The 23,775-nt window shown below is 38.4% G+C and overlaps 1 protein-coding gene across 8 annotated transcripts in view; it reads right to left on the reverse strand.

The window, feature by feature from the left end:
• VRK1 (VRK serine/threonine kinase 1) overlaps positions 1–23,775 on the reverse strand; it is a 95,083-nt gene that overhangs the window by 56,220 nt on the left and 15,088 nt on the right. For 5 of the 8 annotated variants that reach the window (XM_033850649.2, XM_019952586.3, XM_033850645.2 and 2 more), the window contains exons 2-3: positions 6,045–6,209; positions 1,218–1,273 (exon numbers count right to left, since the gene is read on the reverse strand). In XM_033850649.2, the coding sequence (XP_033706540.1) occupies positions 1,218–1,273; positions 6,045–6,209 (221 nt within the window). Of the gene's footprint in view, positions 1–1,217; positions 1,274–6,044; positions 6,210–11,664; positions 11,836–13,083; positions 13,201–23,775 lie in introns of all 8 variants that reach the window. The other 3 variants (XM_019952575.3, XM_033850648.2, XM_019952579.3) reach the window with 2 other exon arrangements.

A 23,775-nucleotide genomic window follows, 5' to 3' on the forward strand; every position in this document is an offset into this window, starting at 1 on the left:
AAAAAACCTCAGACAAACCGTTTCCTCCAAGGGTGTGGGAAATTAGGGGTTTGACCAGAAAAAGACAAAAGTAGTATTTTGGGGATGATGGAAATGCTCTATATTTTAATAGGGGTTGGGGTATACAGGTATATGCATTTGTCAAAAGTATTCAAATTGTGTTTATTTATTTCCTTGGAAAAACTATGCCTGAATAAAAAGTTGGTGAAAACAATCACTAAAACAATTCAGGCCCAAAAGAGTTATTAACTCATAAGAGATCAAATATATTCTTTTTTAAAAAGAGAGTAAAATAAAACAAATCAAACCAAAAGACCTTGGGGTGATTCTAATTCGAAAATCTGTAGCCTTTAGGAAAATAAAGCAGGGTGAGGGGACTTATGTGGTAATTTGCCCAAATAACAGACCCTGTTACCTCTTCTATTTAACAAAAACATGTTCTTCACATGTATTAAAGAACTTTGAAAGAGGGGACTTACAAATGTTGGCAAGCAAGAAGATGCATACTACCTTGCATCCTAACAAAAAAATAGTAGTTAAATTAACTACTAAAAATAGTAGTTAAAAAACATTAAAATGTTTAAATAGTAGTTAAAATATTTAGTGCACCAATATATAAATTGACCTGGCTATTCAGAGTATGCCTACGTTAGACAGGATACTGTCTACCTTCACTCATTACAAACTAATTTCAACGTCAGTATAGCAAAAAGAAGTTTCAAAGTGGCCACAAATAAATAATTTCATTTACTAAAATGAAAGGAGAGGAAAGATAATTGGAAATAAAAAGAAAAAATTGACCAAATGTAAGTTCAGAAGCAAATGCAAGATAAAATACAATAAAATTTCATTAAAGTAGTACAGTCTTGCAGGATATAAATATAAAAAGCATCTCATCTGTTGTAAATATAGCTGAAATAAAAAGAATGAGCTGAATATTTTTATTCCACATCTGCAAAACTCCAGGCTTTCATTCATTTTTTTCCACAGATACTAGTGCCACTCTAACTCAAAAGAGAGGGGAGAGAATTTTTGAACTCAAATTATTTAAAACTATAAAGCTACTTTTGTGTCTCATTTAGTATTTATGAAACATTACTAAAAATGTAGTAACTTATGGTTTAATTAATTCTAGTTATCAAAAAGAATGTTTTACAAAATAAATACTACAACTAAATCAACAGCAAAGAAAACAATCAGCTGAAATATTTCCTTACCACTTTTACAACACAGGGTGCATCGCTGCCCACCGATTTTGAAGAATTCACATCAGCTGTTTGAAAAAGTGACATATGTAATATCAGAACAAGAAGTCGCATTATTATAAATAGCCTGTTACTAACCCTTTATTAGTATTTAGATCTGTGTATCTATAACCTCTTAATAGAATAAATTTCAGTTCCCAAATGTGTGTCTCAGGATATCATTACTGTATATTTCATCAATTTTAAAATTTTTCACGATTTAATATGTCTGAAATTGGAAGGCATCTTACAATTGCTATCTTCAACATGATCAATTAAGTATGAAAAACTGAGTTAAAGACTTCTTTAATTCAAAAGTACTCATGGCCTTTGATATGCTAATGTATGCTGTGAATTCCCAAAAGGATGATGACTGATACAATTTCTTAAATTTAACAAACTAGGGAATCCTTTTAAGGAGCATTAGGAAGGTAAGAAAAGAGGGAGCTAAAGCTCTAAAAAACATTTGTTTGGGAGAAAAAAATTCATCAAGATCAACAGTTCAGGATACTGGCACGAGAACTTTGAACTGCCATCCAGAATAATTTTAATGTGGTATCATTTTACTTCATGCAAATAAAGGAGCACAGTTGCCCTGAAATGCTGAGTTAGGAATATAAGGTTGCCCATATTCATTAAACACATATTTTTTACCAGATACCTACTACATGCCCGTTTCCAGGAAATGGATTTAGCAGTAAACAGGAAAAAACAATCTCTACCCTTATGAAACTAACATTTCAGTGGTAGGATACAGACAACAATTAAAATATAAAGTATGTTTGATGGGAGTAAGTGCTAGAGAGGAAAAATTAAGCAGGAAGGGAAGGTAGAGAGTGTTGCAAGTTAGTAAGAGAAACCTCACTGACAGGGTGTCATTGAAGCACTGGTCTGAAGACTGTGAGGGAATAAGCCACGTAAATATCTGCGAGAACATTCCAGGCCGACCAGCACAAAGGCCCTGATGTAGCTGGAGAAGAGTAAGTGAGGTGGAAAGTAACAGGGGTCAGAGATCAGAAAAGCAGCAGAGAACAAATACAATGAAATGGATAGGTGACCTAAAGCTGTTGCTATGATTGAGATGGCGAGTCACTGGAAGGTTTTAAGAGAGGAATGGTAAGCTCAGACTTTGATTTTCTAAAGAATTCTCCAGGCGGCTTTGTGGAGAATGGAGGGTGGAGGGCAAGGGCAGAAGCAGGGAGATCAGTTAGGCTACTACAACACTCTGGGTGAGAAATGGTGGTGGCTTGAACCAGAGTGGTAGCAGACAAGGCGGTGATAAGTGGTCAGATTGTGGATGTATTTTTAAAGGAGAGCCAACAAGAATTGCTCATGAATTAGTTATAGAGGATAAGAGGGGAAAAAAGAGATAAGGATGACTCCAAGTTTTTGGCCTGAGCAACTGGAAAGAAAAAGTTGCTACTTACTAAGACAGAGAAAATTGCAGGAGGAGCTGGTGCTTTGGGGTGCCTTAAGTTTGAGATGCTTATTAAACATCCAAGTTCAGGTGTTAAATAGGCAGCTGACATACAAGTCTTGAGTTCAGAAAAGTGGTCCAAGTTGGAGAAAGAAATTTGAGAGTCATCAAGATAGAAATGCTATTCATTTAAAGCCATGAAAATGGAAGAACCCCTAGGGAATGAGTGCAGACAGAGAAAAGAAGAAATCCTAGGACTGAGCCCTAAGGCATTCTCACATTAGAAGCTGAAGAGATGAAGAGGGACAGGCAAAGGAAACCAAGAAACCACCAATCAGCTGGGAAGCAGCAGTATTGTGAAAAGGCTGAAGCTAAAATACTTCAGACTACAGAGGGAACACCAAGTCATAAAAATGGCTAAATGGGCAAATGAATAAGCCTGAGCTCCTTAAGGAACAGCCCCAAGGAACACATCACTTAGATACTGAATTAATAATAAAGCAAGGTTAAATTTTTTAAAATCAGCATTTAGTGCACAAAATATTAAAATAAGTATAGCATCCCAATAATACTGCACAATTCGAATGAGAAAAGGGGCAAAAGGGAAGTTCAATAGTTCATTCAAACAACACATACTGCAAAATATGCCAGGCACTAGGAAAACAATAAAAAGAAGAACTGTCTCACTGCCAAGGAGGACATGTTTATCCTGGAAGAAAGAAAAGTAATTCAGGGCAGCATGGAAAGTACTATGAAAGGGTTAACAGAGGGGTATTATACACAGATAGCACCTGCCCTAAGCTCAGCTTTGGAAAAATGAAGCAAAAGAAGAATCACACACAAAGATCAAGAGGCAAAGGGCAGCATGATAGTCAAAGAACAGATTTTTGAGGAAATAAAAGGGATGAAGAGAAAAGTTACATAGGGACCAAACTACGTGAAGGGTCTGGTATGCCATTCTCAAAGTTTGATACTTTATCCTAAGGGCACTGGGGAGCCATTAAAGAAGTTTAAAATAGACTAGATCACTCAAGCCACAGTGTGAATAATAGGATGCAAGGGGGCAAGGCTGAGCAGAGAAAATTCACAGCCATAGTGAGAATCCAGACAAGACATGAAAATGACCTGCACTAAGGCAGTATCAGCAGAGATAGAGAGAAATCAATGGATCTGAGAAGTCAGTTAAAGCAACAGGACCAGATGAAGTACTGGGAACACGAGTGAAGCAATACTTGAGAATGCCTTCCCAGTCTGGCTTGAGAGGTGTCATTCATTCAGATACTCCTCTCCTGATCATAAGAGAATCACGAGATGAAAGAGGATGATATAAATTTTAGACATGCCTGTGGGTCATCCAAATAGAGATTCCTTATAGGCCACTCACTGGCTATGGGCTTGGACTCAGGGGATCACGTCCTTAGCCACAGATAAAAGATCTGGAAATCAGCAGTAAAGAGACAGTAACATAAGCCAAGAGACTCGATGAGATCACTCGGAGAGACTAGACAGAAGGAAAAGTGAGCCAAGGAAGGAAAGCTGGAGAACACAGAAGTACTTACCAAGATGACTTAGCATAGCCAGAGCGGTAGGAGAAAAACAGAGGTGAAAGTATTGTTATCATGAAAGGCAATGGAAGCAACTTTTATGTGAAAGAAAGATGAACAGTATCAAATGCTGCAGAAAGTATCTAAACAAAATTCAGAAGCAACCTTTCAGCAGAAAATTATCATTAGAAATTGCTGATGATCTTGAATACGGCTGTTTTGGTGTCAGTGGGCAGAGAGATAAAGTGGAGGCAGCAGTATTAAAGCAAATCCCTTCTCCAGGTTGATCGATCCAGGTTTTAAAAAGCAAAGTTTTGCCACAGAAATGTGTCAAACCATTAGATTTAAAAAATATTATTAGGTGGCACTTTCTGATGATAAATACAAACACAAATAAAACAGCTAGCACACATGCAAAGCAAGCTGCAAATCTGCCAAAGGTTACAAAAGCAAACTAACTAATAATACAAAATGAAGAATTTGCTTGCTTTAAGACAAGTTCCCATCCCTAATACAGGATGTCCTAAGTCCACACATTCTGTGGTAGGGAGAGCTTATATTATCTGCCATCTCTAAATCACAAGGTCAAAAATATATACCTGGCTAATATAGCCCTAACCTTTCATGATTTATGAGGGCTTTCGGCTTAAGTCAGATAGCCTTGTTCACTGGAATGGGTTTGGTTCCAAACAAAACTAAAGAATCAACAACTATTTCCCCAAAGACAGGTGCCACTAACCTAGAGAGATTATAAAATACAGTAAAGCGCTGGTTTTTAAACTATGTTTCATGAACATACCTCTAGAGACTGCAGCTAACCAACTACAGCCCATTGGTCCCGGTTGAGTCAGACACCTCTTGAGTAAGAGCTGCTGCTCTTTCATCTATGTCAGTGGTTCTCAAACTTTCCCAGGCATTTGAATCCCCTGGAGGGCTTGTTCAATCACATTTCCTACAGGTGGGGATTTGTAGGTCTGGGGTGGGACCCGAAAAAGTACAGCTCTACTAAGTTTTCACGTGACGCTAATCTAGTATTAATATTAGTATTCTGAGTTAAGATGTTGCTTGAAAATAAAAAAGCGTTCACTGCTAAAAATAAAATTTTATAAACCGCATGGCAGAAATCAAACAATTAAATCAAGATTAGAGGTGGAGTAAGAATATATAACGGAAAAGTTAGAAAGAAATATCAAAAGCAATCATGAAATGCACTGTATCACTACTAACATTCCTGGTGAAGCAGACAGCTTTAGAAGTCATCATGTAAAATATTTTTTAAATCAACCAATTAGTTAACTTACAGAATCCCAGGGTTCCACAATGGGTCCCCCCAGATTTCAGGGTAAGTATGCTAATTAAATAGCACATTTCAGGCCTAATATGCAACTTCTAGGTCATTCTCCTAAATTCCACTATGATGACTATTAGGGTTGCATCAAAAGAGAAGGTAAATCCACACCTATTAAAGATCTGAAAATCTCCAAATTAAACCAAAACAAAGGGAATACATCCTAATTGGGTGGAGGTGGGGAAAGAAAGCTATGGCTTTCTTTGGGTCTCAAAGGAGATTAATATTATATAGAATATCTTAAAAATCTAAAGCCATATGCTCACTAATGACAATATTACAGATATTTTATCCTGTTTCTACTGTGATTAAATCAACTGTCTTCTCCACTCCCAGGTCACAGATGCATTTTTGCCTAATTATACAATATTTTGTTGACTGTAGATTATTAGAAACATCCTGTAAAAGTTTGCAACTAAGAAACTATCAATATTTTGATAACAAAGCATATACATCTTCGGACTGACAATTAGAAGTAGTCATACACTTACCAAGATATATACAACCAAAGCCACCTTGGCCAATGGATGATCCTAGTTTCCATTCCTTTTTGTTCATGTCAGTGATTATCTCCCCGGCTGCAAAATGTTCTGCAAGACGTCTCTTTGCAGGGCCCTGTCTTCCAGCTTGAGCTGCTTTTACACGAGGCATTTTCACTATAATACAAAACAAAGCAACATTCAATACTATAATCCTAGAAGTGCTAAAAACCTTTTCACTAAGGAAAGCTTCTGTGCAACAAAGATGCTATTCAAATTCCTACTTACTCCAAAACTTAAATAAAGGACATCTGTTAATTATAATTTATACGTGCTCAATCCTTTTGATTATCTCTTAACTTAGGAGAGGAAGCAATAAATAAAATGATCCATGCAATTACTTTCAAGAAAATATTTAAAGTTCCAGTGGTATAACATCATCTATGACTAAAAATGCTATTTAGCAACAACAAAAGAATTGCTCTATGAAGCTGAGGGGGAAAGGTACATCCAATTAGAATGCATACTCTATACAAATGCAATGAGGAGTTTACAAAGGTCAATGTTGATGGGATAAGAACACAATAGACACTGAAAACACAAGACAGTTAACATGAGAGGAAAGGGAAAGAGTATTTATGGCAAGACAGTAGATGCTTTACACATAGGCTTCCATCCATCCTCACGACTCCATGAAGATTACATTATCACCCCCATTTTACAGATGACAAAATTAAGGCTCAGCCAAGTTAAGCAACCTGTCCAAGGTCACATACCTACTAAGTGGCTGAACAATAGAAATCTGCACTGAGGATTCCCTGGCTCCAAAGCCTCACCAACATGACCCACAATTACAAAAGTCACCATAATGAAGGAGTGACCAGGAGAAATTACGGCTGTTTAGTCATTTGGGTTCACAGAAAAGGCAAAGCTGGTGATATCCAGCATTTGTATGTTTCCCTTCTCAGCAACTATCCTTTTGGAGATGAATTCCTATTTACTTTACTTACTAACAGACAAGCTTAGCATAGCATTCATGGAGAGCAGTGTTTCACTGCGAAAAGAGCACAGGTCTATAACGAAAAGACCTAGATTCGAGTGTAGGTATGAGGCCAGTTTTGGGTGATCTTGAACAAGTCACTTCTCTCTGGGCTTTAAGTGCCCTTAGACATAACTTACTTCACTGAGTGAAGGAAGGGTGGGTCAGGAATGGTGACCAGCAAGGCTAGCAAGCTGTAGAGTAAGGGCCAAGTTCTTGGGCAAGGGTATGAACCCAGTGGCCCAGAAAAAAAGGAAGTAACACACTTAAGACTGAAGAAAAGAAAGCATGAACCAGACTGTGTGTATGTGTGGTGTGTGTGATTTCAAACTCTCAGACTAATCTATTTTAATCTATTAATTGAAAAAGATTTAAAACAAATAGTTTTTAGGATCCTATAGTTCCCTAAAACTGTATTAGAGATACAGTAAAGAGGGTGATAAGAGTTGTAAGGTAGTCTGCAACATTTGAAATGGCTATTCAGCTGAAAGATGTCTGTTAAGATCCGACAATTTACATAAGTAGTTTGGTTTTGAGCCTAGATATTCTAAATACATACGTACTACATTAGATTGGAAATTGTTTTAGCAAATATCCACCCATATCACTCCACATACACAAACTCCGTTTATGCAAATGCTCTTTATTAATTTATTGGGAATTTTTAAATTTAACTTTTTCCTACAGAATACTGATGCATCTTCATTGTCTAAATCTTCTCTAAGTTAACAAAAGAATCTTCAAAATGAGTGTGTCCGTTATTTCTTCATATCAACTAATTCTCTTAATATGTTTGTAATCATTATAAAACTTTCCTGAATGGAATTTCAGGTGTAACCATGACAGCCCAGACTCAAAACACCAAAAAAGGTGACTTTTAGAGCTACAGTAGATTGCGTAAAAGAAATAACTAAGCCACACAGTACTTCCAAATACTAAAATGAATGCCTTCTAAATTTTATCCAGCTTTATCAAATCATCAGAGTAATGTCCTATTTGATGAGTTCCTTATTGTAAGAAGGAACTGTCTTCCTTATTAAGACAGTTTAAATGCTTTAATTCAAAAAGACTTTCCTGAACTTACAAAAAAAAAAGTGAAACCCCAAAGTGAAAGATCACACCACATACTAATCAACCCAGAATGACCAACACTAAGACGCAGCCTAGTCTAGTAAAATTACTGAACTTAATAGTAAAAGAAAATATTCTTTGTGCATGCAGGCCAAAAAACGATAGTTTATAAGGAAAGTAAAATCATATTGTCATCACTTTGACAGCGACATTTTATGACAGAAAAAAAAAAAGGAAGTAACATACTTAAGACTCAAGGAAAGAAAACCTGAACCAAAGAGTCTATACTCAGTTAAATTTCAAATCTAAAGACTTCAAAGTGTTATCAACACGGAAATGGGAAAAGGGAATAAGAATCTACTAGAGAACAAGCCTCAGATATCTAAAATCACTAAAGAAAAGCCACTATAAGAGCTGACAGTGAGCAGTAAATACTTATTTGTAGAACTGAGTTTCAACAAGGGTTATAAAGGAGAGGCTAGAATAGATAATGGGTATATGTTCTGACAATGTGGACATAGTACAATCGCAAAAAATGGGAAAACATGCAAAAAAAATCAACTTTTCAGTAATCATATTGTGGTGATACTTAGTTTTGTTAACTACAGCTATTGTGGTCACAGATGTGGAATAACGCAAATGAATAATTATGTGATGTTTTAATTCTATCATCACTGTGTCCTTAAAAATCAGGATTCAAATATGGAAGAAAAAGGATGCAGCTGAAAGAAGAGGTAGGATTATATTTGAAGTATTTTTTTAATTCAGAAGGTACGTTATCTTTTACAGAAACTATATACACACACACCTTTGTATTTCCTAGCCCCATTCACAAAAAAAAGCTTAGAAACAATAAACAACCCAATAGCAATGAGCATCCCTAGTACACAAACGGTATTCCTGAAATACCATTTCCTGTTGAAAGAAACCAGGTTCCTTGAAGAAATGACTGATTCCAGGTCTGGAGCTGGAAATGTACAAGATAAACCTGGAACACCTCGTCATTTCTAGATGTCAAGGAAGCTATCAAAAACTACTAGAGTTATGTCAAATATGTCTAAGGAGTCAACTTGAAAGATGTTCCCACTACCAAAGATGAGCCAATTTGAGTCAATAAATATAACCATAATGGACTGAAACACACAAAATGGGTAAAACCAAGAGTTCATAATAGTAAGAAAACTTAAGTGGTCATCTCTAGAGGATAACAGGAAACCACTCAATTTTGAAAACCAGTAAATAAAGGGAAAGAATCCAGCATCTATCCTTTCTTTCTTACATGAATTGTACCACTGGGTAACCAAATAGAAGATGAAGAGAAATTTCTCCTTACAGAAAAATTTCAGCTAATAAGTGAATAAGAATGGTTTTAGCTTAACACTAATTCCACCTCCTAATGCATTAATGGATCCAGACATTGCGCAACGACAGCTACTAACATCAAAATATGAGATATCCAGACAGTATATGCCTCCTGATAAAAAAACACGCCACTACCCATAAAGTAATCCTGCGAAGTAAGAAATAAAAAATAAACGGACCCTGAATATGATTTAGCCTATCAAGTCACTGGATATGAAGGGAACAGAAGAATATGATAAACTAACACAGGAATGCAATCGGCAAAATCCTAACTGCGGGAAGCCCTACAGTGCATATAACACCATTTCTTCAACAAATAAAGGGGGGGAAAGAAGAGATGAGGGAGAAGAAAACTAGATTTAAAAAGACTTCAAACAGGGCTTCCCTGGTGGCGCAGTGGTTGAGAGTCCGCCTGCCGATGCAGGGGACACGGGTTCGTGCCCCGGTCCGGGAGGATCCCACATGCCACGGAGCGGCTGGGCCCGTGAGCCATGGCTGCTGAGCCTGCACGTCCGGAGCCTGTGCTCCGCAACGGGAGAGGCCACGACAGTGAGAGGCCCGCGTACCGCAAAAAAAAAAAGACTTAAAAACAACATATCTAACAAAATCTGGCAAATCTAAACCACAGTGTTTAGGGATGCATATCTGAGTGCTAAAACTATAAAGAAAACGATTACCATAAAAGCTAGAACTTACTTTGGGGGAGCATAAGAAAGTTGTGATTAAGATGGGGCACATGGTGGGCTCAGTAATATCCCTTGACATAGGTGGTGGTTATAAAAGAACCTTCTAATTCATTTGGTCTATATTTGTTTAATAAGATTTTCTGTATTGTGAAATATTTTATGGTTTTTAAACATTAAAAAATTACTGCTCCTATAATTAACAATCTCCAAAGGATCAAAACTGGAAATCTTTTCATACTCCATGAGCTTGTCCAATCACACACATCCAAAAAAAAAAAAGAAAGAAAAGTCTCCAAAGTAAAATCTGTACTTCATTTCCTGTGAACTATTAAGAGCCTTTTGCTTTTTTATTTATAGGCACTTCTTATATATTCTATATATATTAAAGAAATTAGCTCTTTACATTGCAAATACTTCTTCCAATTTATTTATCTTTTAATACTGTTTATTTTTAGCTTTTGGGTTTTATGTCATCCTTAAAAGACCTCTCCCAGTCAAATTTCTTTTTTCAAACATCTCCATGTTTTCCTTTAGTTATTTTACGGTTTCATAAAATTTCTTGGTAAATTTTTTATCTGTCTACACTTATACTGGTATAAGACACGAGGTCGGAATCCAGTTTTTTTTCCTTTTAGTCAGCCTTCCATACACATTAGGGAGATCCACAAGTGTTTGAGGAACTTAAATATATCAAACCAACCCAAGTAAACTAAGTACAGAAAAAGTTCATATAAACTTGTACAATGTAAGTCCTAGATTACGTTTCTTTGGAATGGAATGGAATGGACTGTTGGTTTACTAATTACTACTTGAAACTAACTTTATGCTTGGGTTAAAACTTCCCTCACACTTCTATCTACTCCACATGAACGTGAAGAAGTCATTGAAATATACTCTGCTGCTCTGGTAGAAAGGGGCCGCTACAACACAAAATTTTCTTTAAAATGCCCCTAAATGAAACTCCCTTCCTCCCTTTGCACAAGTGGCTTCTTGTGGAAAAAAGATGCGGAGGCCTCCCTTCTGCCAGCCCTACAATTTTAGGCTGGCCACAGACAACCGACAGCTCAGAGGCTGGCTTCTGCTGGATGCAAGGGGGTGGCAATGGCAGTGGATTAATAAATAAGCATTTGGTCAATAACTCATCTTTTAAAATGTAGAGAGACACAAAAGACTTAAACAAATGCAGCTGGAACACCACACAGTTATGCAGGGCAACTTAACATGATAACCACCCTTTAAAAAAACATACTACCTAATTAAGGTTATGATTCTTAGAGTGTGCTGCTGGATTCTATTTACTAATATTTTATTTAGGAACAAAATTGATATTCATAAGTAAGACTGGTCTGTAGTTTGCTTTTTTCTAACATATTTATTTGTTTTGATATCAACATTATGCTCACTTCATAAAAACACTTTTGAAGTTTTTCTTCTCTTACCACAATATAAAGAGTTTACACAGCACTGGAATTACCTATCCCCTAGAAGTTGTGAAGATCTCAAGCCCGAAAGGCTGACGCACTGAGCGCTGGTAAGGGGGTGGAGCAAGTGGAGTTCTCACACATGGGCCAGTGCTTCAGCCATTCTGAAATCTGTTCTGCAGCAGCTGCTACCTGACCCAACAATTCCTCTTCTATGTATATACCTGAGAGAAATGAAAACATGTCCACCAAAAGGATAACAGCACCTTTACTCAAAATAGCGACACACTGGAAACCCACATGTCCATCAACAGGAAAATGGACATAATAAAATAGATGAACCTCCCAATGCTAAGTTCAAAAAAAGAAGCCAGACACAAGACGAGACACTCATGATTCCATTGCACTAATCTGTGACGAAAGAAGTCAAACAGCAGAAACCACTGGGAGGAGGAAATGACTATGAGTTGGAAGAAGAAGGTTTCTGGGGATCTGGTCGTGTTCCATACCCCAGTCTGGGTGATATCTGAACTGTATGTTCACGTCATTAAAATTAATCAAGTTATACACTTATGATTTATTTCATTCTATTTTTTCAGTTATGTAAAATTAACACGGTAAATTACACAAACATTAAGTGTTGTAACAGGGTCCAATCAGGAGAAAAAGAAAATGCACAAGTAACTTAAACAAGAACGCTTAATATAAAAAACTATTAATTTCTAAAAGGTGGTTGACTACTAAAAGGAGAACTCTAAGGAATAGAAAAGGGAGGGAGCAGATACTATCTACAAGGTTAAGGGAGAGAACACAGAAATGCACTCTTCACTGGAAAGGCTGTAGCTACAGCCCACCGGGTGGCAGAGTTCTCTAGGGTGCCAGCTGGTCCATAGGAATCCACCCGCTGGGGTCCTGGTAGAAGCAAGATACTGCCTACCAGGGTCCTAAAGAAAAGTCACAGAGTAAGCATGCTGGCATCCATACCTTAAGAGAGGAAAAAAAAAAAAAAAGCACACTACAACAGCAAGAGAAGCCCCTTCCCCACTCTGCCTGGCAGTGTCTGTCCCTCACCCTCTACTGACTAACCTAACCTTGTGCTGAAGAAGAAAACATGTTTACAGGGTCTAGTTCAAGTATCACCAACAGAGCAAAAACAAGTGTATTTGGAGTTGAGAAGCAATAAATTGATAACCTGCACAAATGTATACACAGGTTGACAAACGTTTGCACATGCATACACACTTGAGAACCAACCACACTGATCAAGATACAGAACATTTCATCATGCCATCAAGTGTCCTAGGGCCCTTTTCTGCCAACACCCATTCCTGTTCTTCCCAACAAAGGCCAGTGGTTGTGCCCCTCGGGGTGGGCCACTTCCTTTGGAGAACCCTGCTCTGCCAGTTTTGTCTGAGATGGGTCTCAGACCTGAGAGGGCCACCTTTCAACATCCTCCCACAACCCCATCTGACCTTCACTGCACTTGGCAGCCCCTCTTATTTTCTGGTTCAGAGTAAAAGAAGTCTCCGAGTTTCAGAGAATATGAAATCGATGTGTCTCAAATCTCCTTGTTCCTTTTCAGAGGATTTCTGAAAAGAAGAAAGGAGAATTATTTAAAACCAGAAGTCCTTGCTCAAAAACTATAATAAATAACATGACCATAAACATTTACCTCAGTAAAGAACTTAAAATACTCATTGGAATTAAACAATTGCTTTAGTACATTATAGGTTTCTCCTAATAATGAAACCAATACCTACATTAAGGTTTCTATTAAAGAATAAAACGGAGGGCACAAACCTCTACCAAATTAAATCTTTCTGCATAATTTCTGCCCACCTGGAGCAAAGCAGGTTATGACGGCCAATCCAACAGAGAGATTTCAAAGAAAAGAAAGTTTACCGTCACTGACCATTACATAAACTGACCACTTCTTTTCTCACTGATATTAAATGAAATTCAGATGCAAGTGAAAAGCACATGAAAATGCAAATCAACACTGCCCTTTACTGAAATCACTTGCTGGTATATCCCATATTAGCATATTCACCAAAATTTAATTGTAAACAGAGTAATTATGGTACTGAAGTTATTAAATACACAAAGCAAGCTTGGAACTATACATATTCAAATAGAATTTCAGTGGCAGATCAACTTTTATATCTGAAACAATACCCTAATTAATAGTCAGCTCTGGTAATAAAATGGTCCTCTGTTTTTCAGATAACATTCCAAAAAAAGTTCTGCTGTGAATATTAAAAGTTTTGTGAAAAGAGTCTTAAAATTCCAATAGCTATATTTATCACAATATGGTACTGTATTTAGACAACTGGCATTTTCCAAGTCCTGGATTCAAGTTTGGAATATTTTTTTTAATCTTCTGCTGAGGAGAGAAAAAAGCTTGAATGAATCAAATAATTCCACTTACACTTAATGAGCTCTATGAATTCATCATACCCAAACTGGGAAATTACAATGCTGTATAAATCCTGTCACATACTGGATGACTAGTCATAAATTTTCCCTAAAACAGGTATGCACGTAAGTTCCTTTGAGGGGGTCATATATTTTTATGAAATTTTCTTTAAAGTCATAAGCTTCTCTGATGTTTTAAAACTGTATAGAGACACAGTGATTCAAGGATAATTTTCACCATGCCATTAACATGGTACCAGCATATTCTCAGCTCCACTCTTTGTAGTATAAAGCACTTTCTCACCCTCCCCTATCTACACTTGGTGAAATCTTTTCCATATGCAAAGATCTAGCTCTTTTTTTTTTTAACATCTTTATTGGAGTATAATTGCTTTACAATGGTGTATTAGCTTCTGCTTTATAACGAAGTGAATCAGTTATACATATACATATGTCCTCCTATCTCTTCCCTCTTGCATCTCTCTCCCTCCCACCCTCCCTATCCCACCCCTCTAGGTTGTCACAAAGCACCGAGCTGATCTCACTGTGCTATGTGGCTGCTTCCCCAAAAAAAATAGTCATGAAGAACCTAGGGGCAAGATGGGAATAAAGATGCAGACCTACTAGAGAATGGACTTGAGGATACGGGGAGAGGGAAGGGTAAGCTGGGACAAAGTGAGAGAGTGGCACGGACATATATACACTACCAAACGTAAGATCTAGCTCTTCTGCAGTCAGATATGACCTCTGAAGCTTCAGCACTGTTCTTACCTCTTACTGCATTTGATAAATGTTCCCTTAAGTTTATGAACTCACTAGGTAAGAGAGCTGTCTTACAATACACTGCACTTGGTAGGATTTCAATAAATGCGTAAAATTATACAGCAGAAAGGTTAAGTTTCTTTTCCTCAAGTACCTGACATCTAACTTTATCCTTAATATATAATGCCATTCCTTTTAAAAGCCCAGCAATTGAAATCCATGTTGAACCCTATTTATTCTCCTCAAAACTGTAATTCCCCCTCATAACTCTCAACAGATGACCTCATCTGCTGCTTTAGAGAAAAAAGCCACAAACTTCAAGTGGAAATTCCTTTTATCTTTCCAAGACTCAAACCTACAAACCACCTGCACCCACTTCAGGCCTAACTTTACATCCATCCTATCCTCCTTCTGTGATCACAATTTATGGAAGCCCTCCTCCTCCATCAAACATCAGCTCCTTCTTCACCTGCATCCCATCCCCTCCGACGTCCTGACATAAACTATTAATTAACACCTCTGTCAAATGTTCAACATCTCCCTCAACTAGATCCTTCCCATCAGCTTTTAAATATGCTCATGGCTTGCCCATTGGGGGGGAAAAAATGTTTTTTAACCCCCCTGCACTATCATCCTAACTCTCTCCTCCCTTTCAGCACAAAACCTGTACTTATGAACACGTCCTTTCTCCTCACCCTCCCCACAACTCACTCCATCCGGACTCTCCCTTCACAAGCCCACTCAAACTACTCTTGCTCAGGGCACTGAACCCGATGACTTGAGGAATCATCTCATTTGTTCCGCTCATTACCCAGCAGTGCTCAACACTGTTGTTAATTCTTTCTTTCTTGAAACGTTCTTTCCTTTTGCTTTCACAACACAACACTCTACTGGTTTTCACTCTACTGTTTCCGGCCACTCACAGTCTAGGTATTTTGGGAGACACAACAGTGAGTAACACCTCATTCTTTCAAGGATTTTGTTCCACTTTTTGATGTATAGTTTTCCAGGATTGTATCATGCTAAAAAAGCAGACCACTGTACATGGTCTTACACCAAATACATCAAAATACAAATCCTATAAGAATAAATTACATAAAATAAAAACATGCCATTAAATAAAATTAAGACCTCTGGAAATAAAATTAATAGCTTTAAAATTAAGATGGAGGCATATACAAAAAATATAATTGATTGATATGAATATTCTTTAAGCTAACAGATCTGAAAAGAGTTGATAGTGTCGAAGAGATATCTGCACACCCATGTTCAGAGCAGCACTATTCACAACCACCAAAATGCGGAAGCAACCTAGGTGTCCGCCCACAGGCAAATGGATAAACAAAATGTGGTACAGATGTACAACACAGTATTATGCAGCCTTAAAAAAGGAAGGAAATTCTGACTCATAACATGGAGGTACAAATACAAGTGGTATTATTTCAAAGACTGTTCTTATACATGCTAATTACATAAATCTACTTGTTTTCACAGCAGTAAATAAAGGTTAACTGTGAATTATGTGAACTTATGAAGAAGAGTAATGATTTGTTCATACATTCACTCAACAAACATTTATTGATAATCTGCCACAGGCCAAGCACTTGTTCTAGGCACCTGTTATACTTCAAGGAACAAAACAAAGGTCCTACCATTTGACACTTATATTCTAGAAAAGACAGATAATAAAAGCTAACATAACGGGTAAGTTTTAGAGAATGGGTAATATTTTAGAGAATGTAGATGCTATGTTTCAAAAAAGAATAAAGTAGAGCAGGTTGGGGGGAGGGGATAGAGGACGGGGAGTGCAAGGTGACCGGGGGCAGCGTGCAGTATTAACGGAGAGGTCATGGTCAGCCCCACTGAGGAGGTGAGATCCGAGCAAAGATGGGAAGGAGGCCACGTGGGTATCTGGGGCAGATATCCTAGGCAGAGGGATGAGTGGTGCAAAGACCCTAAGTTAGGAGCCTGTCCCGCAACCAGAGAAGAGTAAGGATGCCAGTGTGACTGATGTGGACTGAGCAAGGGGAAAGAAGGAGGAGAAGTCAGAGAGGGAACACGGGAGCAACAGATCGAATGGAGCCCCGGGAGCCACCGTAAGGACTCTGACTTTAGCAAAAGGGTAAACATAATATTTGGAACGGGTTTATACTTGCATTTTAATTCACAGTCCTTCAAATGAGTCAAAATGAAGTCAAAATGAATCAAAATGAAAATCATACTCTGAACACTCAAGAAGAATTCTCCCACTGACCAATTTCTCACCAAAATTTTTACTTTTTTTTTATATTTCTGGTTAACATGTATTATTCCATCCTCAAAATCCATTTCATCTGTAGGCTAAACTTGATATCATGATTACCAAAATCTTAAGTGCCATTGTCACTAAAGTCACCTCAAGGTAGGAATGGTTTTATAATGGATCAACTTCCATTTCTCAAAAGTACGGGACAGGACTAGGCCCTATTCTCCCTTTAACTTAAACTAAGTTATTTGGTAGTGCTACTTGAGTAGATGGTTGCAACTTTTTGACAAGAAATATAAAACTTTTACCATTCTATGCCTCCTTTAAAATTTAAAATAAAAATAACACTCAAGGGCTTCCCTGGTGGCGCAGTGGTTGAGAGTCCGCCTGCTGATGCTGGGGACACGGGTTCGTGCCCTGGGCCGGGAAGATCCCACATGCCGCGGAGCGGCTGGGCCCGTGAGCCATGGCCGCTGGGCCTGCGCGTCTGGAGCCTGTGCTCCGCAACGGGAGAGGCCACAACAGTGAGAGGCCCGCGTACCGCAAAAAAAAAATAATAAATAATAGTAATACTCAAACCCACAGAATTCTATATTATTACAAGTCATAGTGTCTGCTTCATTAACTCATTTACTCAACAAATATTTATTGTGCCAGGAACTGTCTAGAAGATGGGAATAAAGCAGTGAACAAATCAGACAAAAATCTCTGCCCTCGTTGAGCTAATATTTTGTTTAGGAGAGACAGATAATTTTTTTCAAAATTAAAACATGAGCTACATCCAATGGTAATAAGTGCTAAAGGAAAAAAATAAAGCAGGGACATGGCGGGGGGTGGGGGGGCAGAGATGAAACCGAAAAGATGATCTGGTAAAGCGTCACAAGAAAGTGACATTTAAGCAAAGACCTGTAAATAAAGTGAGTGAAGTCAGCCATGCAGTGATCTAGAGGAAGAGCACCCCACACTGAGGGAGCAGCGAGTGCAAAGGCCGAAGGCCAGGACATGCCCAGCCTGTCCCAGCAGCAGCAAGGTGGCTGGTGCATCTGGCAGAGAATGAGCTCAGGGAGAACACTAGCTGGTGTCAGAGACATAAAAGGGCAAGGTGTGGCCATCACGTCCAACATGGAGGCCCCTGTAAGGACACTGACTTTGAATCTAAGTCAGATGGGAAATCACGGGAAGGTCTGGAGCAGAGAAGTGGCATGCTCTGACTTAGGTTTTCGAAAGATCACTCTGGTTGATGCGTCACAGACTGGAAGGGGGCAAGGCAGAACACCTACCAGTTATTACAATGGCGTTGCTACTGGAATAACCGCTGACTGCATTCATCCTTACTGAATAGTAAGGATGTCAACTTTTTACAAACTGACCTGATTTTAAGCAGCTAAAGAGAGGGGTACAGAAGAATGTAAGAGGTTTTTTAACTTTATACAAGCTACCCACCCCCAGAAAAACAAGTCTACAGTACCAAGTAGAAACAATCAATATTAGTGACAGATGGTCTAGGAAACATGCTAATCATCTCATATTCTAGATTTTCTAAGTTCTACCTTTATGGCAATTTAGTTCACCAGGAAATTAAACATTTGAACTCATTTATTCCAAAGGCATTTATAAAACACCTCCAGAATATGTGCTGGAAACTGTGCTAGGGACTGGAAATATAAAACCAAATAAAATGCAACCTTTGGCTTCAAGAAGCTGCACTTAGCTTCATGCAAAAACACCATCACACAGTTATGATTTAATATTACACCATCAGCTTCAAACAAGGATCAATAAAAAGCCCTCCAGGTAAAGAATGTTTCTGAATCCTTTGATAAAACTATTTATTAAAGACAGTGAGCAGTTGTACACATCAACTCTATTAGTTTCAGGGTGGGAAAAAAGTGCCTCTTCCAGTGATGCAACTTTTTAAGATATTAAGAGCTATGAAACTCCTGTTTCCCCTTTTTCAGTGGGTGCCTGGAAGTTCAGAGCAAAAGTATAAACTCAATTACATAACTATCCATTGTCAGAGGCAGTAATTCTCAATCCTGGCTATACATCATGGTTACCAGTGGAACTCTGAAACAGTAAAGGCCCTACTCCACAAGAGCCCCAGCATCTTCTATTTTAATCCTGCACAGAGGGTTGTGATGCACAGACTGGACCACTGGTCTAGATATAGTCATCCCTCATTATCCTCAGGGGACTGGTTCCTAGATCCCCTTGGATACCAAAATCCACTCAAGTCCCTTATATAAAATGGCATAGTATTTGCATATATTCTACGCACATCCTTCCATATACTTTAAATACTATCTAGATTACTTATAATACCTAACACAATGTAAATGCTATGTAAATAATTGTCCATGTGGCAAATACAAGTTTTGCTTTGGGGAATTTTCTGGAAATTTTTTCTCAAGTATTTTTTTTTTTTTTTTTTTGCCGTACGCGGGCCTCTCACTGTTGTGGCCTCTCCCGTTGCGTAGCACAGGCTCCAGACGCGCAGGCTCAGTGGCCATGGCTCACGGGCCCAGCCGCTCCGCGGCATGTGGGATCGTCCCGTACCGGGGCACGAACCCGTGTCCCCTGCATCGGCAGGCGGACTCTCAACCACTGCGCCACCAGGGAAGCCCTCAAGTATTTCTGATCTGCAGTCAGCTGAATTCACAGTTGATTGAACCTGTGGATGCAGAACCCACAGATATAGAGGCCAACTGTATTCTGGTACATCTTCCTTTCTTCATTAAGTCATTCATTTTCAATGTAAGGGCTCTATTACATACAACTCTATTGTATTAGAGGATTTTAGAAGTTGGGTAAAAAATATAAAATAGTGAATGAACGATTCAGAAGGAGCCTCCCCAAAAAACACCCTTTTCCCATCCCATCATATCCCAGGCCAAAAACATTTATCCATATTTCAAACTTATTTGAAACTAAGAAGTAATTACAGGGCTTCCCTGGTGGCAGAGTGGTTAAGAATCCACCTGCCAATGCAGGGGACATGGGTTCGAGCCCTGGTCCGGGAAGATCCCACTTGCCGCGGAGCAACTAAGTCTGTGCGCCACAACCACTGAGCCTGTGCTCTAGAGCCCGCGAGCCACAACTACTGAGCCCACGTGCCACAACTACTGAAGCCCGCGTGCCTAGAGCTCGTGCTCTGCAACAAGAGAAGCCACTGCAATGAGAAGCCCACACACCGCAACAAACAGTAGCCCCCGCTCGTCACAACTAGAGAAAAGCCTGCACGCAGCAACGAAGACCCAACGCAGCCAAAATTAAATAAATTAAATAAATAAATTTTAAAAAAAGAATTACATATTTTGGTATAAATGGCTTCCTGCCAATCTGCAGTAAGTCAAAGAATAAAATCAAATAGGAGATAATCAGTCAGTAAAGAACTTCATCACCTCTTTTGCTAAATTACATTGTGAACAATTTGAAAGCAATACATCTAAGGACAGTCCTCTTACAAATGAGCCAGTTAATCAGAAGTTGATTAATGCATTGGTTTAGTGCTAAGAAATCATATGCAAAGTAAAATACAGAATCTTGAGTTTTTATAGCCACTTCACAACAATACACAGGGTCTTCTTCATATATTTACTTTTGTCCCCACAAATCCTACAGTTGAGACAGAACTATAAGGATGACCACAGGAATAAAAGTAGAGTTACTACCAATACCATTTAACACAAACAACTGAGACACAGGAAGGTTAACTCAGTTCTGTTAGGGACACCCAATCAGTCCCCTGGTTTCACTCAGAGAACCAGGCATATCAATAAAAGTATGAAAAACATTCACAGCTGTATGGTACCCTTAGTAACACTAACAAAATAAGAGTCAAATGTAACACAATGAGAATTTAGAAGTGAACCTCCAGAGATAATGATCCCATCAATTCATAGATTTATTTCTGAAAAACATTAAGCTAAACTCAAACTGTGATACAATCTTTAGAAGCAATTGTCACACTAGTCATGTTTTCACACTTAAGCTGGAAAGAACTAGGTGAAGACTCAAACTTCTAACTTGGAAAAATAAAGTGGATATCTTCACAGGAGAAAAATTTCTTCCTAGTCAGATTTTTTAAACTTGTATTAAAAAAATGATTAACATTAGATTATAAAAAGTTTTGGTATAGTGAATAAAATGTTTAAAATACAGTATCAAATGTACTTCTTCAACTTTTATTTCCTTTAAATGATTTCCAAAAGTTCTAAAAGAGGAAGACTAACTGCAGAATTAATTTTTAACTGAGAACACATAGTATGGTACAATTTCAAACACAATCCCGAGATACCTCACTGCCACCACTTGCCCCCAAAAAGGAACGATGTCATGAAGTTTTTGCTGTGCACTTCTTCTGACTTTTGATGCAGTGATTAAAACATCCATCCATGGAGTCCTAACAGGTCTCCACGAACCAACCATGAATAAGACACTACAGTAATATTTAGAAAACTTCCTGCTCTGTCCAGGCAAAGGCATCAAATCTAAGAGAAGAACAAGCTTGAAGATGCCAACCTCAAAGGGAGGTGGGTGCCTAGCTCCTTGACCCATAAGCCCTACAAAAAGAGCTGAAAGGAACGCTTTTTTTTTTTTTAATTAAATTTATTTATTTTTGGCTGCGCTGGGTCTTTGTTGCTGCCGTGCAGGCTTTCTCTAGTTGCGATGAGCGGAGGCTACTCTTCATTGCGGTGCACAGGCTTCTCATTGCAGTGGCTTCTCTTGTTGCGGAGCATGGGCTCTAGGCACGCGAGCTCAGTAGTTGTGGCCTGCAGGCTCTAGAGCGCAGGCTCACTAGTTGTGGCGCACAGGCTTAGTTGCTCCGCGGCATGTGGGATCTTCCTGGACCAGGGCTCGAACCCGTGTCCCCTGCACTGGCAGGCGGATTCTTAACCACTGCACCACCAGGGAAGTCCCAGAACACTTCTTTATGTAAAGCAATCACAGGAACTTTTCTAAAATTAGAAATTTTGAACTATATTGCTAATATTTTTTATAACATTTAGCACACTTTGCCAATCCTGTAAATGACAGCTTTCCCATTAGTTCTCCTATTTTGGGGGCGGGGGGGCGGGTTGCAAAATTAACTACCAAACGTTGCTCGTGGTTAATTCTCCGGGTGTTCTGTATTAAATCTCTGCAAGATAGCTGCTGAACAACATCTTTCCTTATATATTCTTGCAGCAGGGCTCAAAGGAAGACTATTTCTAAATACTCTAAAGGAAATTAGGATGACCAAATAATCAAAGTAAATCAGAAGAGTACTATAGACATAAAAAATTCTGCATGAAAACAAAAGAACTTTGCAGAATCTCAGAAACAAGAAGGGTTTTCTAAGCAACACATAAAATAAAACACATAAGGCCTAAAGAAAACTGATAAATTTGACAAAAATTCTCCACAGGTTAAAAAATACCATAAACAAATTCAAAAGACAAATAAAAAATACGTACAAGACCTATGACAAAAGGCTAATTTTCTCAGTACATATTCAAGAATCCTTTAAATTATAAGAAACAAAAGACAGAAGCCCAACAGAAAAATGGGAAAGTGACATAGAGAGGCAAATTCATGGAAAAAGAAATAAAAATGACCTAAAAAAAAAACCTTATTAGAGGAATTTTCAAATGCATACAAAGTAGAGATGTGATATAATGAACTCCCATGTACACGTCACCCAGCTTCAACAATTATCCACACATCGCCAGTTTGTTTCCTCTGTATAAACAATCCACTAGCCCCTCCCAAGACTAGTTTAAAGCTCACCTCAAACATCATATAATTTCATATGTAAATTTTTCTAACAGGGACTTTTTAAAAATACACTCACCATATATCATTGTCACACCTAATAAAATTAACAATTCCTTAATATCACCTAATAAGTGTTCAAATCGCCCCAACTTTTTTTTTTTTAAAAAAGTCTTAGAGTTGATTTTTTAGTCACTGTAACTGGCTGATGTGTCTTTGAATCTCTTTAACAGACAAGTGCCACCTCTCTCTTTAATTTTTTTTCCTTCCCCTTGTCATTTGTCCTGTAAAATTTCCCACACTTTGAATTTTGCTGATTATCTTAAAATTGTCACGTAACCTTTTCTCCTATATTTTTTGTTATTGCAGTTGCTCAAAGTGTCCTATCTCTGGTGTCTGCCTTTCAGCAATAGACCACCAGGAACAAACCTGTAGTTAAATAAATTGGGAGAACACACACCACAGGAACAGTGGGGCATCTCATAAGAGAATGTTGTAAAGAATCTATGATAGGATTTGGGCTTTGGTTGGGTAATTTGGGGGAGGGCTAGGGAAGCAGGAATTTCTCTAGTTTCTTTTGGATGTGGTTAGAAAGTGGGGTAATTCTATGCCGGGTATCTCAATAAATCTTATCTGAGGGGAGACTAGAACCAAGATAAAGCAGTAATTGGTAAAGAAGCTGCGGTCACTCATTCTGGCCAAGTATTTTGTGGGTGGCAGCAACCTTGCTCTTGTTTGTGCTCTGTCTCATTTTTCCGTGCTCTCGGAGAAACTTTGAGGCATTCTGTGAGATTGTTTATGTTTAAATGGAGAACAGCGTGGTCTAGCGGTGACACCAGGCCAGCTTCTGAGTGCCAGGGCCGCTCTTCTCTTTTTTCTTTTGCACTAGACAATGAAGCCCTTCAAGTTGACCACCGTGTCCCTCTTACTCGACCCCAATAGTGCTGGGTATTTTCCTTGCCTCACAACCATTGACAGGTAAGTTAAC

Source organism: Tursiops truncatus, chromosome 2 (genome assembly GCF_011762595.2).
Source record: "Tursiops truncatus isolate mTurTru1 chromosome 2, mTurTru1.mat.Y, whole genome shotgun sequence".
Taxonomy (NCBI): Eukaryota; Metazoa; Chordata; class Mammalia; order Artiodactyla; family Delphinidae; genus Tursiops; species Tursiops truncatus.